This window comes from Podarcis muralis, chromosome 10 (assembly GCF_964188315.1).
Source record: "Podarcis muralis chromosome 10, rPodMur119.hap1.1, whole genome shotgun sequence".
NCBI classification, from domain to species: Eukaryota; Metazoa; Chordata; class Lepidosauria; order Squamata; family Lacertidae; genus Podarcis; species Podarcis muralis.
In genome coordinates this window covers 7,385,556-7,404,903 of record NC_135664.1, presented here as the reverse complement: position 1 = coordinate 7,404,903, position 19,348 = coordinate 7,385,556, and the positions used below count along the sequence as shown (strand labels likewise).

The window sequence follows — 19,348 nt, the reverse complement described above, 5'->3', positions numbered from 1 at the left end:
TTTCTGCCTGTGTTTAATTGTTGCTGCATGGAATAGCACATGAATCTAACCTTTGAACTCTGTAAGTAAAGCATTTAAACTTACTAAACAGTGTGGCCTGTTTGCGAGAGATGTAGAAATGGGGGAGCGCTGTCAGTGGACTAAATGGGATATTAAAAGGTCTAACAGCCTATATTCCTAATGCTTCACTGTCACTGCATATTTTGTGACTTTTAAACTCTGCTGGGGCTCTCTCTTACTGGAGAGCGCATTTAGCCCTGCGCTTTGGATCTAGGGAGCCAGCCAATTCTTGTATTAATTACACCACATGGGTGATCTATATGTAGTTTTCTCCTTACAGTATGCAGGTGGTTGAGAAGTGGGATTTTGCACCACTCCTGAAAAGCTTCTGAAGTGCCAAAAGAACTCCAGGTCATTTAAGATGGCTATCCTCCACCGCTACATATTGTGTGAATCATCAATATGTGGGGAACTCTTTGCAGCAGTACCTGTTGGAACCACTTTTGCAAAGCCTCCCTGTGTACCAGGAGCTCACAAGCAGTGAGCTAGTTTGGATGAAATAACAGCCCATGGTTTACCAAGGCGAAGGAGCCTTGGAGGACCCTCAGGTTTATAGAGCCCCTTTTCCTTACTCTCCCTCCCCTCAATTACTGTACTGCAATCCCATTATCGCTGCCCAGCTTCCAGTAAGCTACAGTACATGCTTCTCCTGCAACCTAGGATGGGAAATGAACAGGAAATCCTAGTTTCCCATCCAGGATTTCAGGACAACCACAAAGCATACTCTGCTCTTGGAATAAAATGGCAAGTAGGTTTCTCCACAGACCATGAACAGAACTGCAACACACAAGGGAAGGTATCACAACACATAAGAAGAAGAAAGTGCATGCAAGCCTTTGGATCCTTTAAGACTTATTCACCTATCACCAAACCATGATTAGGTATTTTTGGAACCATCATACCTTGGTTTCATGATAACAAAATTGAGGATTGTTTGCACTGGGTTGACAGTATGAATCAAGGAAATAATATTTCCTTTCTGCTTACCACACTGAACTAGGATTGAAAGGTTTCCCAAAAAAAGGATGAGAAGGTTAAAAAACCCCTATCCCTGGCAATGTAACCTAATGCATGCCTATTCAGAAGTCCCACTGGGTCTTACTCCTAGGTAAGCATGTAATAGGATTATAACCAGCATGCATTTTGCATCCCTATCCCTAACATTTGTGTTAAACCTCAATAAATGAAGCTGAGCACCAGTAAATTAGAGGCTCGGGAAACTGGTGTTAACATAGAGATTTCCCCCCTTATATTAAAGCTGTTTGTACTTGGATAGCAGTGAACCAGCATAGTTCCAGAAAGGCAACCATCTATTTTGAACTTTTGGTGTTTAAAATAGAAATGTTAGCAGCATCTTTCAATTCGCAGTGAAGTCTGCTTTTGGGGACAAGTTGATTATTTCTGGCAATAAAGAGCACATGCTTGGCATGTAAAACGTCCACATTCAGCCACTGGCATCTCCAGGTAAGACTGGAAAAGACTCCTACCTGTGGTCCTGGAAAGTGGCAGCTACTCAGCAGAGACAATACTTAGCAAGACGGACCAATGGTCTTACATGATATAAGACAACTTTCTATGCTCCGAGCTGGCCTTAAGTTAAGTCATTCTCTTTTAGCCTCAGTCCACCTCTAGCACGTGGGGAGAAATATGTGTCTACATTATGGGACTTTCCAAGGATCAAAAGATAATGCATGTGAAGGTGCTTTGAACAATCTAAAGTTCTGCAGAAATAGCTATTGTGACTGTACTCTATCTTCTTATATACCCAAATCTTCTCCTGGTCTGCCCACCGATAGATCACGGGGGAAGGGGAGATTCAGTCACCTTCGGAGGTTGTTTTCACCCTTTCGTTATTTGATTCAAACCTCCTACATCTCCTAAAACACTTTTGTAGTTCTGAGGCTCACTGTGGAGATCCAGCTGTGGAACGTGACTGTGTTACCCACATATCTGGACTATGGAGATCAGAAACATAAATAAAACCCAACTTATCTCCAAAATTAGGGAAGCTTAAATATACCGCTAAGAATCATGAGGTTGTTCTTCACAGTTTGATGCATTCCAAGGGCTTTAAGGTTGCGCCTCGCCTCACAACTTGAAAAGTGTTCTGACCTTCCCAGTGGGCGAGAAGAGCAGCGTGAGTGGAAATGTCCATGCGTATGTTGTTTTCCCACCTGTCCAGATGAAATGTCCCTCTTCCTTCCTTATGGGAGCAGAGTGGCTGCCATAGAAACCAGGAACCACATGGGACCTAACCATGTGGGGTACCATTTGTCTGAAGCATCAGTTGGGTAAATTTAGCCAACCTTTGTTTTTGGAAGCAGCAGCTAAAAAAAGCACACAACCCTGATACAATTCAGTGGAACGGATTAAGAAACAACAACTCAGACCCAGCATATACTATAAAAACCCCAGGCAAATAAAATGGCACCACAGCTAAAATGATTTCGGAACTAGCGCCAGGGAAGCATCAACCAAGAAGGCTCTCCTCAGTCACATGTCTAACATCAAATGGAAACAGAGGGGGCAGATAACATGAGGAATGTTTTGGGAATGTGTGTGTAAGTGTAGCACGATAGACTCCTTTTCTTCAACCTTGATTCAGTAGGTTCAATAGGTCTTTGTGATGAGGCCCAGTGAATGGTCTGTTGAGTACCTGGCAGAAACTGCAGAGTTGCTGAAGCCAAGATGCTCTCCAGACCTCACCAATGTCTTAAATGGGAGACTGCTATGAATCCCATCTAACACTGGGATGTAAAGGAATATATGTCTATCAGACCCTGTAGCCATCAAGTCCAAATCTTGACCTTGAAGCTGAACCCTCCAAATGAACCCCCATAGGACCCTCGTACCTACGGGACCGCCTCTCCTGGTATGCCCCACAGAGAAACCTACGGTCTGCAAATAATAACACCCTCAAGGTCCCAGGCCTCAGAGAGGTTAGGCTGGCCTCAAGTAGAGCCAGGGCCTTCTCGGCTGTGGCTCCAATCTGGTGGAATGCTATGTCACAAGAGACTAGGGCCCTGCGGGACTTGACATCTTTCCGCAGGGCCTGCAAGACAGAGTTGTTCCACCAGGCCTTTGGTCAGGGCGCAGCCTGACTCCCTCCTCTGGCAACCTGCACAGAATTTTGCCTAATCGGTTGCCATCAATTTGATTTTAATTAATTTTTAGAATGAAATATTTTTAGAATGTGTGATTATTTGACTGTTTGATTATTTGATTGTTGATTGTTGTTAGTCGCCCTAAGCCCGGCTTCGGCTGGGGAGGGCGGGATATAAATAAAATTTATTATTATTATTATTATTATTATTATTATTATTATTATTATTCCCAGCTCACTCCCCAGCAAGCCCTTGGGACCAAATTCAGGACAGTCATCAAGGTGTGTCTGTGTGTGCCTGAATGTGTGGGCCATCCTAATATTTCAGACACCCTTGCACAGTTCGCAGGAATCCTTTGATGTCTGCTTAGAACAGGAAACCTGACTCTGACACATTCACAGTGCCTCAGGCTCAGGCTCAATATTTTAAAAATCCCGATATTTATAATCCAGGGCTCATTCTCAACTGTCTTGCCACTTCCGAAGGCTTTGTAGTCAAATTTAGAGCCTTTGTGAAGAGATAACACTCTTCAAGAGCTTAATAACTCACACAGTAAGGCTACCCGTGAGGAAGTGCAACAGTAAATAACTCGTGCTTCCCAAGCACTGCAATGGGGGCAGCTGCTCAGATTATTTGGTTAAGCCCCTGCCTTAGAGATTAATTGTTATTATTTTAGCTATTTGAATGAGGCGTTCAGGGGAAAGTGGGAGAACAGCAGCATTAGTACACAAAAGCCTGTGGACTTGGCTGCATCCTAAAGAAATAAATAAAAAGCAAACTGCTCCGATTCATTATGACTTTAAACAACCACAACCACATCCCATCAACAGACAGCACAACACAACGAGAAAGTGTGCTGTTATTCAGTCTTCAGTTAACCAAGTGTTTAGTCATAGGAGCTAGGGTTACCTTGAACAAGATGCACACTGGGATAGCTCAGTTGGTTAGAGCACAGTGCTGATAACGCCAAGGTTGCAGGTTCGATCCCCATATGGGACAGCTGCATATTCCGGCATTGCAGGGGGTTGGACTAGATGATCTTCGGGGTCCCTTCTAACTCAACAGTTCTACAAAACTATGATACTTAATGGCTAGGTTGATAAATAGAACAGTATTGAAATGCCAACAAAGGTCCGTATAGTTAAAGCTATGGTTTTGCCAGTAGTGATGTATGGAAGTGAGAGCTGGACCATAAAGAAGGCTGGTCGCCGAAGAATTGATGCTTTTGAATTATGGTGCTGGAGGAGACTCTTGAGAGTCCCAAGGACTGCAAGAAGATCAAACCTCTCCATTCTGAAGGAAATCAGCCCTGAGTGCTCACTGGAAGGACAGATCCTGAAGTTGAGGCTCCAATACTTTGGCCACCTCATGAGAAGAGCCCTGTTCAGGGAAGTTTTTAATATGTGACATTTCAGTGTATTTTTTATCTTTGTTGGAAGCCGCCCAGAGTGGCTAGGGAAACCCAGCCAGATGGGCGGGGTACAAATAATAAATTATTATTATTATTATTATTATTATTATTAGAGAAGACTCCCTGGAAAAGACCCTGATGCTGGGAAAGATGGAGGGCACAAGGAGAAGGGGACGACAGAGGACGAGATGGTTGGATGGTGTTCTCGAAGCTACCAGCATGAGTTTGACCAAACTGTGGGAGGCAGTGGAAGACAGAAGTGCCTGGCGTGCTCTGGTCCATGGGGTCATGAAGAGTCGGACACCACTAAATGACTAAACAACAATGTACAGATAGTGGCTTAATCCAAAGCTCTGAGACCCTTAGATGGGGGGGGGGGGGGAATGGCTGCCCATGCATAAATGTAAACCCATTTCTGTATACATTATGCATATTTGAGGAGACATGTATAAGTCTTATGCATTTAGTTCTCCTGCTTTACTCTTTTGCAAAATTTATTTGCCAACTTGGACGGCTTTAAACAAGGACTAGACAAAGAAGCGAGAAAACCGAGAGATCAAAAAAGTCTACACAGTGTTGGTTTGCTACATTAAAGTAAGTAAGTTGTAATGAGGTATTTCATCTGCTACTTTTATCATTCCGGCACTGTATGAGCAAGGCCCATCTCCAAATAAACTTATTTTGGCAATTATATTTAACAGCATTCCTTTTGCTTGCAAATTTCATCATCATTGCATTCTCCCAAGCTTTCCCCAGTCATTCTGTGAAGATCATAGCAGAAAATGCCCATATGCTTATTTAGTATATCTTTCTAACCATGAGAACTAGAAATCTGCTGCCTTTTGAAAGCAATTGTTTTTAGAAAGCAATTCTAATACCACATTGTGGATCTTTTTTTGGCAGCTCCCAAAGAACTACTTTCCAGCGAAGAGTTGCTCATGAATCAGCCTGAAGTTTTTGGCCAAGTAAGACAAAACTGCACAAAAAAATTGTGCAAGAAGGTTGGGAAAAGTCAATGATGAAAGAACCCTGTATTGTAAGCTGCATTTTAGGATGCCGTAGTGTCTGATCAAAACCCAATCACGCAATTCAAACTGAGAATTAGTCCTTGTTAGAAAATATGGAAGATTGGTGGAGAAGCTGGTGGAAGTCCAAAAAGTTGAAATTTGTGAATATTGTTTGGGATGGCGAATTTGTAAAAGGAAAAATTTAATAAAAATTATTATTAAAAAAAAGAGAATTAGTCCTTGTTAAGCTGCATCTCCTCAATGACCACCCTTCTTCTGCTTATTTTAACTGCTGCTCATATATCTAACACCACTTGGAAATTTATCTGATTGTAATATTTCTTTAAATATTTGCCAAAGTATTCCCATTCTTCTTTTATATCTGACTCATCCTGATTTCTTATCTTTGCAGTCAACACTGCTAGCTCCGCGTATTCCATTAGCTTATTTTTGCCAGTCTATTTTTGTGGGACTATTCTGGCTGCTGTTACTGTGTAGAGGAAAAGACTAAGTACTTTCTTGGATATTTCCCCCTCTGCTATACTCAATAAGAACATCTCTGGTTTCTTGGGAAATGAGACCCTGAACATCTTTTTCAGTTTTGAGTATATATTAATTGGTTTCCTTTTTATACATTTTTTACAAATTTACTAGGGGTGAGGTACCATCTATATATCACCTTTTGTAGGTTCTCTTTTAGGGTATAGCATGTCGGGAAGTTTATTGTGGTTTTCCACAGTTGTGTCTGATGGGAAGTTTTGCTTCTGCACATGACTCTGGCAAGCCGCTCTATGCTGAAGCATTCCTTCCTCACCCACCCTAGAATGTTTAGTTCACATTGAGTTCATGAAACATCGTACCCTGACCTGTTCTTAATGCATGGTTGACCACATCTACGGAATGCGATAGTTATGCTCTTTTAAGTTTTGTTATATCAATCATTAGTAATAGTTTAATAAGGAGGTTTTCATACCTGTCCAATTCTGTGTTCCCTTTCCCAACCTTTAATCTATTGATGATTAATGTTTATATGCAATCCTTGCATTGTATTTGTGTTAACCAATCAGCAACAAGCACATATGTGGCAATGCTGTAATATTCAATAAAAGGTACTCCCCGAGACATGCTCGGGAGATGCCTCCCATATGACACTTGTCATTCGTCTGTCGTTTATTTCAACCCAACATGTGTCCTAGGTCAATTGTCCGTTGGATCATAGAGGTCTTTGCCATTTCCTCCTTAGTCTCCCCACTCTAATAAGATTTTATAAATTTTTGAAACTAGTTTTTATTTGTTGCCCAATAAGACTTTTTTGAGTTCTGAGTTTTCCTCAGAAAATCCTCTTTCTTTGTCTTTCCTGAATATCTCATTTAATTGGAAATACTGGACCCAGTCTTTGATCCAGTTTTGTATGTCTTCTCTCTTTTTTAAGTTTGGTTTCCCTTATTTGAATTCTGTAATATCTTCATAGGTACCCCAATCTCCTTTAATGTTGGTCTTCTTTACTGATAGCGCTTCTATAGGTGATAACCACGTGGCGTTTTCCTTCCTAAAAGGTCTTTATTCCTTATCCAAATGAATTTTGTTCATTCTCTGGGCAATAACCATATTCCCTAACAGGCCTTGGAAAATGTGCGTATCCTGGCAAGCTTTTCACCACCCCAGCTGTTCCCCAGTCAGCAGCACAAGGGGGTAGGTCACAGCAAGAAGAAAGTGTTAAACCATCGCTCTCCCTCCCCTGCCACCTCCTGTGAGGCTCTTAAACTTAGGAAAAATCTTAATAGGAGCATGGGGAGATGGTAACTGTAGCCCATGACATCTGGAGGGCAGCATGATGGCTAACCGTGGAGTAGACAATATAGGGGTGAAATAAACTAATAGTCCAAGGCAGGTTTGTCTATCCTTGGTTCCTATCCTAGGAGGTGAAAGGTTTCCTTACTGCGTTGTTAAAAATGCACAAAAATTGCATTTCCTAATAATTGTTTTTTAAAAGCTATATTTGATATATCCACCGTCCACCTAAAGCAACTAAGACTAAAACTCTCTCTCTCTCTATATATATATATTTAACTGTATTTAGCTGGCCCAAGACGTTTTGGCCCCTGAAGTGAACCACAAAAATGACACCTCTCTCCCCACCAGGGAAGAATGTGGGAGTCAAGATCTACATCTCAAACAAGGGGAAGAAATTAAGGTCTGCAGGGGGATCTGCTGCCCCTGTGGATCCTGCCGCTTGAGGTGGTCCCTTCACCTTGCCTCATGGGTGGACCGGGCCCTGCACACTGAATTCGGCAGGAACTGCTTTTGCAGATTGCGCGGTAAAAGACTTGTCCTGGGAGGAAACGCAATGCAATTAGGCAGAACAAGGACTACTGTGATGGCCTGGGAATCTGATTCAGAGGCTGAACCTGAGGAATCGCAGCCTGCACAGGAGTCCCCGCCTCCAGGGCCAGCTGAGCCGGGGCTGGGGCTTGAACCTGAAGGGCCCTCACCTGTGCCGGATCCTCAGGAGCAGACACCAGCTGAATCCGCTCTTGCTCCGGATGTGATCGAGGACCCATTGCCTGCAGGTGCTCCTCTCCCAGCCCTGTCAGGGGAAGGTGAGGCTGCCTCTGGGTCCAGTAACCCTCCAGCCTCTCCTGAACTGCAGAGGCTCAGGGCAGAGAGGCGGAGGGAACTAAGTTCTCACAGGCCAGGGAAGGCAAGTCACCTGTGAACCGGGGCTGCCCTATGCCTCGGAGGAGATAAAGGCCAGCCTGCCCAGTCCCAGGTTGCGGGAGCAACATCATTGGTAACCTGTTCCTGCCAGCACCCTGACCTGCTCTCCTGAGTTCCTGACCATGCCCGACTTCTCGTTTTGGACCTCGTTTCATCCCTGACGGACAGCCTCCTTACCCTCGACCTAGGACCGGACTTAGACCACGCCGCACGGTACACCCCCCCCCCCCGGGACCAGCAGAACTACAACCAGCTCTGAGATCCGCTGAGTTCATCAGCATGTAGTATCCTCCTCCACAGTCTACATCACCATCACTGCTCCCTTGCTTTTCTTTGCCCTCCGAGGCAGAGTAACATCCCTTTGGGCAGCAGCACACAGGAGCATGAATTACATGGGAACTTTTGCCACTCAGCCAGAGCCTGAAGAGCAAGAAAGGGGAAGGAAGGGGAGAAGCCAAAAGGTGCCATTTGACAAGGTCAATAATACTAAGGGTGTGATGGCCTGGGAATCCGATTCAGAGGGTGAACCGGAGGAATCCCAGCCGGCACAGGAGTCCCCGCCTCCAGGGCCGGCTGAACTGGGGCAGGGCCTTGATTCTGAGGCGCCTGCACCTGTGCCGGATCACCAGGCACCAGGTGAATCCATTCTGGCCCCAGAGGTAGTTGAGGACTCAGTGTCTACAGGTGAGTCTCCCCCTGGGTCCAGTAACCCTTCAGCCTCTCCTGAACTGCAGAGGCTCAGGGCAGAGAGGCGAAGGGAACTGGTTTCTCCCAGGAGGAGTGCTCGCCTTAAGGCCAGGAGAGGCGGGTCTCCTGGGGGCCGGGGCCGCCCCTGGCCTCAGAGAAGATAAAGGCCAGTCAGCCCGGTCCCAGGTTGCGGGAGCAACGTCGTCGTTGAGTACCTGCTCCTGTCCGGACCCAGACCTGACCCTCCAGTGTTCCTGTCTCCGCTCGGCTTCCTGCTTCGGACCTCGCCCCACTCCTTGCGAACTGTTTCCAGGCTAGTGACTCAGGACCGGACTTCGACTACGTCAACGGTAACCTTTTCCCCGGGACCAGCACAAAGGACCAGTTCTTTAATATGGATGGGGGATAACTTATGAGCAAGCACGAGTCTTTACACAGACAATGGAGATGGTTGTTTTTAAGTGCTTTCCCTTGCCGTTCAGAGTAACACAGCCTCCCAAAGCCGTTCCTCCTACCTTTGTTTTCCAGCTTGAGTTCCTCTGCTAGTAAGCTGTCCTGTCTATTGCCAAGTACAAATGCCAAGAAAGAGAGGATCAGGGCATCCAGGATTCCAATGATGGCCAGAATGTAAGCCCAGCGGATTGAACAAGCCCCCAGGGTGTACTTGTCCGTCTTTTCACCACACATCCGTTTCACCTCCTTTGCATCCCAGCCATCAGGATAAATCATACAGCCCAGGACAAGACAGGCAGCTGGGAAAAGAAAGAAAGAAAGAGGAATAAAGAGAATGACAGAACAATCACGTGGCTGAAGTTTATATCTCACAACTATTCCCATATTCAGTTATTAAAATGTCTCTACTTTGCGATGCAAAACTTCACAACCTGCTTATGTCCAAGACAACCCCAACATATCCACTGTGCAGAAAATTATGATGCTGCTCAGAAACTTGAAGTTTTATGAACTTTTTGGGGGGCTGGTGGGTGGGAAACCTGCACCCTTAACAACTTCTTTTGCTTATTCTCAGACTTTTGGGAAAGAGTTGGGGATGCAAGACAAGCAGGGAAGTTGATACATCCATTTGTAATGCAAAGCAAATTGACATACTGTAAATTTAAAGTCTGTGGAGCAAATAAAGAGATCCACCTTATATCCAAATGGTATCTGTATTGTGCTAATGTAAGTTTTCAACCAAATACAAAAACAACAACAAATATTATGAATCTCTGGTAAAACATCCATTTAACAAGTAGTCTTTTTCAAGTTCTTACTGATGAATGAAAGCTTCTAACTCCTTGCAGCGCTGGGGAAGTTTCTAATCAGAGTCCAACTTGAATGATGAAATGCCCTAAGATTTCCAGGATAGTTTTGTCTTGCAGTTCTTCCAACTTCATTAATCTTCTTCTATAAGAAAATTACTTCTGGTTTCCAACTCCCCTTCAGTATAGAAAACAAGCCGTCCGAAATGTCACTGGCCCCAGGAAAGACTTTTCTTTCTCTACCACTTGCCTCTTGATTCATGAACCATCAGTGGTCAAGAAATGATGAACACGCATCCGAAAAGCATGTCCTAGATTTCCCTCAAGTCACTTTGTACCTCTTCCCTGCTTTCTGTTTCCTTGGCAAACATAAGCAGACCAAACAGCTGAGAGTCAAGCCAGCTTCACTTGAACAAACTCACAGAGGTGATGCCTGACATTTCTGAAAGGCCTTTCCACAGCAATTCTAGCCTGTTATAATCTTGTCATCCACATTTTTGTCTCTTGCTATAATAATAAGGGGACGCGGGTGGCGCTGTGGGTAAAAGCCTCAGCGCCTAGGGCTTGCCGATCGAAAGGTCGGCGGTTCGAATCCCCGCGGCGGGGTGAGCTCCCGCTGCTCGGTCCCAGCGCCTGCCAACCTAGCAGTTCGAAAGCACCCCCGGGTGCAAGTAGATAAATAGGGACCGCTTACTAGCGGGAAGGTAAACGGCGTTCCGTGTGCTGCGCTGGCTCGCCAGATGCAGCTTGTCACGCTGGCCACGTGACCCGGAAGTGTCTCCGGACAGCGCTGGCCCCTGGCCTCTTGAGTGAGATGGGCGCACAACCCTAGAGTCTGTCAAGACTGGCCCGTACGGGCAGGGGTACCTTTACCTTTTATAATAATAATAATAATAATGATAACTTTATTATTTATACCCTGCCCATCTGGCTGTGTCTTTCCCTAGCCATATCCTTTTTATGCCCAATAAAGACCTTCAGTGGTGCAGTGGTACCTTGGTTTACGAACTTAATCTGTTCCGGAAGTCCGTTCTTAAACCGAAACCATTCTTAAACCGAGGCGTGCTTTCCCTAATGAGACCTCCCGCCGCCGGTGCCCTTCCACTGTTCAGCTTCCGTTTGTAGACCAAGGTAAAGTTCGCAAACTAGGACACTACTTCCAGTTTTGCGGAGTTCATATACCAAATAGTTCATAAACAGGGCTGTTCTTAAACCGAGGTACCACTGTACTAGGAATTCCTCACAATTCCTGCATAAAAGGGAAGCTTCTATTGGGCCACTTTCACAGACCTCACATCCAGCATAAAGAGCTGAGGTACAAGGTACTTCAACTCCTATATTTATTTTGTTGCTCATTGATGTTTAAATTATTAAAAATCCTAAATTAGTGTGGGGTGTTTTTCTTGCATAATTGTCACAACCACTGAAAGCGAACAGAGTAAGTCACACAGAACAAAAGACACACCTTTGCTCTGTATGTTAATTTGGTTTGCTTGGAAGAGTGAATAGGTGTTAGGTATGAAAGTATAGTTAAGAAAATTCAGTGTTATTTTTCAGCAGCTGCTTACATTGTATGCCTTGAACACTGTAGAAGTAATAATTCAGAAGCAATAATTAAGCTGAAATCATGTGGAAGAGAAAAGCAGGCGGTTGTCCACCTTACTTACAATTAAAATGAACTTACACAGTTTTTTGAAAACAAAATATCAGTTACGTTGAAATTAACTCATAGGATTCTATCTTCAGAATGCAGTGCTAGGAAAAGGAGCCCCCATTAGTTCAATGCACTACTTAATAAATGTTATGAGAATTAGCAGTCTTCACATGCAAAAAATAAATTAAAAGCGAAGTACACATGGTACACTCTTAAATAAAATTACCTAGGCACAGTTTTCATTTGGCATGCTAGGAAGCACAGGCGAGTATTTGCGATGCAGTCCCAGCAAGGTTTCATTTATCAGTTATAAGATCGTAAGATCTTTAAAGCAGAAGGGATACTTATAAAATCTACCTATCATTTTTATTTGAAAGGGTAGATTTTGACTTTTTAATCCTTCCCAGAGGACCAGGAAATTTTCTGTGCAAGCAATCTCATCCCTTTTTGCCTGACTGCCATTTTCACAGTTTGTTCACTGCTGCCATGGTTTAGTACAGAAACGTGGCGGATGTGATGGGCTGGCAGGAAGAAGAGTAGGAGTGGCAGCTGTCAGTGAAAGGTGTGTCACACATCCGCTATGGCAGGTGTATGTGCCTTTAAGATACACATCTCTAGCCCCTGCTGCCCTCCTTTGAAGTGGGGATATCACATCTTTCCTGCTGATATCTGAATCCACAAACTGAGCAATCATTTGCAATATCCTCCCTGTCAAGGAAAACTGGGCAATTTCTGTGTTCATTGACACCATTTCCCCCCAACTTCCCAAAATAAATAATGCTACTTTCCTGTGTACATGCAAATCAGCCTAGGGATTTGATTTGGTGGATTTGATTTATTATATTTCTATGCTGCTTTTCAGTCAAATGAATCCCAAAGTGGCTTACGAACAATAAATAACAAAACCATCTGTGTATCTGAAGAAGTGTGCATGCACAAAAGCTTATACCAAGAACAAACTTAGTTGGTCTCTAAGGTGCTACTGGACATTTTTTATTTTTTTTATATTTTGAGTGAGTCAGACCAACACGACTATGTACCTGAATCTAGTAACAAAACCATGATAGAACATAACAGAACATCACAAATGCAGCATATATCGTACAGAATAAATAACAGATTTTCAGCAAAACAATTACAAACTATAACAGAGCACCAACTAAAACATAATCAAAACACCGCAGCTAAAGCAAAAGTCATATTATATGTTGCATTTATAATCTATAAAACAATATTAACAACATTAACAAAATAGCACACGAAAGATAAACTAAACACTGTTAAGTTCATACACACAATCTCCATACATGGGCAAAATACACATATACATAATGCCCATGGCAGCAACTTCCTTCTGAAGGTTCCTCAGACTCGAGGGGGTACAGCAGAGGTGAAACCAACCAGTGGCGTAGCGTGGGGGGTGCAGGGGGGGCCGGCCGCACCGGGCACAACATCTGGGGTTAGGGCAAATCCACAGGTTAGGGGGCGCAAATCCACGGGTTAGGGGGTGCAAATTACTTGCCTTGCCCCGGGTGCTGACAACCCACGCTACGCCACTGAAACCAACCACTCCCTGATGGCAAACAGAGTCTCTCTCCCCTCTCAGTTCTTCTTCTGGAAACAGCTCCCTTAGGGCTGGAGGCTGGGGCAAGGCAGGTGGGAAAAGCCATTACCTGCTGGCCAACATAGTTTCTGGCTGAACCCACAGGCCTTGTTTGCAGGCCCATGTGGACAAAATCTCTTCCGCTGTTCACCCCTGTCCCCTCACTACTTGCCAAGCTGGCAAGAGCCAAAATGTCAACATTACTTTGCGGCTACTTTGTCAAGCTACGAACAGCAGCTGATGCACTGACGTTGCTGCCACCGGGCCTTGATCAGTTCTTGCCGCAAGTGCAGAATATGGGCCACCAAGTTCTTCAGGCTAGGACACACAGGTGCTTCTTAAGCTGCACTCTAATAAAGACAAATTAGCCTGAGATACGGTTTTGTCTTGGCTTGCCAGCGGTTTCTCAGATAAGAGGACTTAGCTGAGGCTGTTAGCTGACAAAACACATCAATCCACTGAATTAAGCGGGGAAGTCTGGGACTTCAGCTCTGCAGACGGTGACACACAGAATGGCCCATGCAGAAACAGTCCCCGACACAAGAGTCTGAGGGCCTCCAGGCTGTCAGTATTTTGTGGGAAAGATTCAAGGACGTACCGTTTGCACAATTCAAGCAGTTTAAAGAGCTCTATTGCTCAAGTGAAACAAATCCATTAAAAAAACACACAGAGAGACTTTTGGTGGTTTGGAAAGTACAGTGGTACCTCGGGTTATAGATGCTTCAGGTTACAGATGCTTTAGGTTACAGACTCCGGTAACCCAGAAATAGCACCCCGGGTTAAGAACTTTGCTTCAGGATGAGAACAGAAATCGTGCTCTGGCAGCGCAGCAGAAGCAGGAGGCCCCATTAGCTAAAGTGGTACCTCAAGTTAAGAACAGTTTCAGGTCAACCACTGGTGTGAAATTCACGGCATGTAATGCCCTAAAAGAAAATATTATGAAAATGATATACAGGTGGTACATGACCCCAGTCAAGCTTGCAAAAATATACCACTTGCCAGATAATAAGTGTTGGAAATGTAAAGAAACTGAGGGAACGTTCTTTCAACTTTGGTGGACGTGCCCAAAGGTTAAGGCTTTCTGGGAAATGATCTATAATGAATTGAAAAAGGTATTTAAATATACCTTCCCTAAGAAACCAGAGGCCTTCCTTTTGGGCATTGTTGGCCAAATGGTGCCAAAGAAGGATAGAACTTTCTTTATGTATGCAGCAACAGCAGCAAGAATACTCATCGCAAAATATTGGAAGACACAAGATTTGCCCACTCTGGAAGAATGGCAGATGCAACTGATAGACTATATGGAATTGGCAGAAATGACTGGCAGAATCTGAGACCTGGGAGAAGAGCTAGTGGAAGAGGACTGGAAGAAATTTAAAGACTATTTGCAAAAGCATTGTAAATTGTATGAATGTTAGAATGATGCAGGATATAAAGATAATACGGCATTAGTGACATAGCTGAAAGGAGTATGCAAAAAGAATAAGAACAAAGGTGAAGTTAGAATAAGGTTATGTCAAACTTAAATAACTGATAATAAAGGGAAAAATTGGAGACATAATAGTTGAAATGTATAATACAAAATAAGATTTGAAAGAGGGTGAAGTATTGCTGAATAAGATTTTGTACAAGGGAACACAGAAAAGGGAGATGTGAGGAAGTCTGGAAGGAGGGTTATGAAAATAATATCTAAGAAATTGGTTTTTTATGGGTTTTTTTTCTTTTCCTTTTTTCATGTCTTTTCTCTTCTACTTTGTATGGGGGGTTTTTTATTGTACTTTTTTCTTTTTTGGTTTTTTTGATTGATTGTGATGGTGTTTTTTTCTTTTTGGCTGTGAATGTGAAGTCTGTTTTATTGTCTAAAACCTTAATAAATATCTTTTTTTAAAAAGAACAGTTTCAGGTCAAGAAGGGACCTCCAGAACGAATTAAGTTCTTAACCTGAGGTACCACTGTAATGGAGAAATGCTTTGAAAAGTATAGGATGGACAAATGATTAATGGGAACGTCCTGAATGCAGGATGAATGCTCATTGTCACAGAACCAGCCCATAAGCAAATCAGAACCAATTCTGGGCCTACAAGAAGGAAGTTGTTCATAATATAAAATTGCCACAAATCCAGTTTGGGGGAAAACACACCCAAGGACCACACAGTAAAAAATGGAATACACAGGCATCACGCAGATGCTCCGAAGAAAGGGGATGGCGAGGAAGCAATCTTGTGCAGGTTCAAGAAGAGAGTTTTTGTAAAGCAGGTGATACATGAAATTATTCCCCTCATTAATACGCTTTGATTCCAAGTTCTTGAGAGAAGGCCTGCCAGGTTGCAGGGCAGATGGCATAGCAGTGACATATACATCAGCAGACATCTGGCAGACAGGTGTTAGATTTTGTATCTGGTGGCTGGCCAGCAGCTCAAACCTGTCTGAGTGGAAATGAAGGTAACTGGAAGGAAGAAGGTGCTTAGCAGGGAGAAAAACAGAACAGAAGAGCGGAACGCACTGGCTGTCTACCTTTTCTCACCAAAAGATCAGAAATAGGACCACAGTCCCTAGCGGCACCTTCTGCGTTGAGAATCAGCCTCAAGAGTTTTTCCGCAGCAAGGAAATTTCAGTGAACAGATGTATTATTGCTCCGTTATACATCTGCTCATCTGTTCAGCTGCCAGTTTGGCATCATGCCTTTCTGGTATCGCTTTAGCTTGGCTTCCCTCTCTTCGACGTTAATGATGCAGCTCTCAAGTGGAAAACATTAATTTTTTTATCAGTGGTTTAGAGACGACGTAAATAGAAAGTTCTAGGGATGGGCAAATTTGTCAATTTAAGTTTCTCTCAGTTTCTTGTTTTTTTCCCCAGCCTTAAGCTCTGTCCTCTGCATTTCAAAATTATTCATTGTTTAAAAAAACACACAAAATAACTCCAGATGAAAATTCACATGGATTTTTGAATGCGCTTTTCTACTGTTGTGCACTTTTACATACAATTTTTTTTAAACAAACATATTTTTGCAGGCAATTTCTCCTAACATAATGAATTTGTGCAAACTGTTTTCACTCTTATAAGCAATGTATGCTTTTCTGTTCATATTTTTGGATTGGAGAACTGCACCACTGAAATATACTCAGTCGAGAGTGGATTTCATGCTCTTTATTCAGCTCATAGTGGTGAGGAGGAATGAAAGTCCCCTCAAAGTATCTGCTTTATATACATTATTTACACAATGGGCTGCACGTGATTGGCTAATTCTGGAATTCTCCTGTAGGCCAATCAGGTTATGGATTCACTTCCATCTGGAGCCGGATTGGGTGGCTCCTGCAGACAAATCATACTGCTGCATTGTTCTAGGACCAATCAGACTGCTGCATTTTGGATCCTATTGTTCTAGGACCAATCAGACTGCTGCATTTTGGATCCTATTCACTCAGTACATAACAATCACCAAATGAGGAGAGGTGCAAATTTTTAGGGACCAACCACAGCTGCATGGTGGTTACTGTTTTGGTTTGGGGCATGCAAATTAAGTAACGTTAGTAAGATTCCATTAAAATGTGAACTGAATGGATTTGTTCCCCATCCACACTTTGTACAGCTTTCTCATAAAACTTTCCATGGTATAAAAACGTGTTTCCCTCCCTCCTTAGGTCCACACCACAAACTAGCTTTTTATAAACAGCTTTGAGGTCTGTTTCCGCCCCGCCCCAACACACAATATATGGATTTTATGAAACAAAGGAATGGTTCAGTGAAGTAGAACTATTTACTGCCCTGATATTTTATGAGAGGGCAGTACATAAATACTTTTATAAATAAATATATAAAATATACTATTACTGATAGGATAGATGGACAGAGCAGAAGTCTCGTGATATGGCAGGACACTATAATGGCACAGAAGAAGAACAGGAAAGCTTGTGGGTATCTCCAAATATATGAGAACTCCTCTGCTTTAGTAGTTCAGTGGGGGAACAATTCAGCATATGAATAATTGTTGTTAAGTGCAGCTGGTTTTTATGGGAGACGGTAAGCTGCTTTGAAGAGGAAGCTCCTCATAAAGAGGGAATACATTATTAAATGAAATGGAAAAAATGAAAATCAATATTCAAATACTGACTTAGGGAGGGATGAAGAATGGCTCTGCTTGTCACTAGTGATATTACTGGCAATATCCAACAGGTACCCATGATTTCCATATAACCAGGTTACCCAGAACAATTGCCATTGTTAGACATAAGCTTGATGGGAAGAAAATTGGAATTTTCTTACAAGACAGATACTGTGACTTGAGTGTTGGGGAAATGACATGACCCTTCAGCAGAGGTGATGTCTGGAAGGAAAGAACAACTAGATCTGCTACAAATCTATTGTATTAAAAGTGAGCATTTGGAAATTGCTTTTCAACTAGCTGTGATGCAGGATGATGCCACTCTCAGTCAGGAGTCCAGGTTCCCAGCTTGATAACACAGTAAGTGTAGCTAATTAAAAAGGAGGATACAAACAGATAGCTCTGGGCGGCTCTAACAAAGCCTCCGGCATCATCACTCAAGATGACCCTTCTGAAGATCCCTTCTGGCGTGGCCAGAAGCAATTGAACTTACGAACCTTACGTCTCTTGTTTTGCTTCCTGTCTTGCAAACCTCCCATTCACCAACTCCTTGGACTTGGTGGATTAGCCCCCATCTCTTCCTTTTCTGACAGGCTATCTCTGAGTTCTTTTGCGCCTGACTGTGCTTCAGGCGAGGGTTGACTGAATTCTAGCCTGCTCTCAGCTACTGCCTTATCAGCTTCCCTGTCAAGGTCAGGAAGAGCTGAATTCTGCAGCTGCTGGCTCCCCCCCACTCGCCGCCACCGCCTGACTATCATCAAAGCCTCTCTGTTCCTGGCTGTTTTCTGCAGTTGGCTGCAAACCTTCTCTTGGAGCTGGTTTATACCTGACACTCACCTCTGGCCAACTTTTTTTTTTGGGGGGGGGGTTAACTTAATGCCCTGGGTCGGTATGTAAAGTAGGCAAGTAGTGAGAAAATATTTTGAAAAAAGGAAGTCATTTGCAGAATGGAAAGAAATACACGTTTTCAGATAATTAAAAGGTCACTGTAAAGAACAGAGGGAACAACTTGACCATTCACATTCAAAGAACAAGAAAGTTTCATTTCTTCAACGCTTCATTTCTCTAAACCTCACCACCATTGTTTATATATTTGAAGGAGAGTCACAGGGTAATTGGGGGGGGGGGGAGGGAGGGAGAAAGGGAATCCCCCCCCAAAGAAATAAAAGTCATGGCACTGCCCTCATCTCAAGACATCTTTAGACCAGTCCAGTTTCCTGGCTTTGGGCACCATCTTGGCTGGCCTGTTCACGGAGGAGAAGAACACAGAGCATCTTTATTTGTAGCCCTCCGCCCCCAGTACCCATGGTCATTGGTGTACCCCTCTCACTGTACTCCTGCTGAGCATGACTTGTGTGCTGGAGGAGCTGGTTGTTGAAAGCTTCAGTAGTGTGGTGGTCTTGTGAAATGAATGTGTTGACCAAGGTGGCATGGTGTGGGAGAAGAAGGCTATATTGCGTTGGTGTCATGTGAACAACCAGTTAAATTGCACAGAGCTTGGTCTGATGTCTTGAGGAGCATGATCCCCACATCTGAATGTTCTGAGATAAGAGTGTCATGTGCACTGGGTTACCACAGCAATGCTGTACCAGCAAAGTCAAGTGTATGGTTTGCTGAGTTATTCACCCTCCCATTGGTTCAGGAAATATACCTACACATAGAGACAGGTATAATAGTCCCTGGGGCATTGCTTTCATTCCTTTTGCTTTCATCCTTTTCATTTTCATTCATTTCCTGATGTTG

General features: G+C 43.5%; 1 protein-coding gene across 3 annotated transcripts in view; it reads right to left on the bottom strand.

The window, feature by feature from the left end:
• LHFPL3 (LHFPL tetraspan subfamily member 3) overlaps nt 1–19,348 on the bottom strand; it is a 279,538-nt gene that overhangs the window by 117,733 nt on the left and 142,457 nt on the right. For all 3 annotated transcript variants that reach the window (XM_028746856.2, XM_077935778.1, XM_077935779.1), the window contains exon 2: nt 9,503–9,739. In XM_028746856.2, coding sequence (XP_028602689.2) covers nt 9,503–9,739 — 237 coding nt within the window. The remainder of the gene's footprint in view (nt 1–9,502; nt 9,740–19,348) is intronic.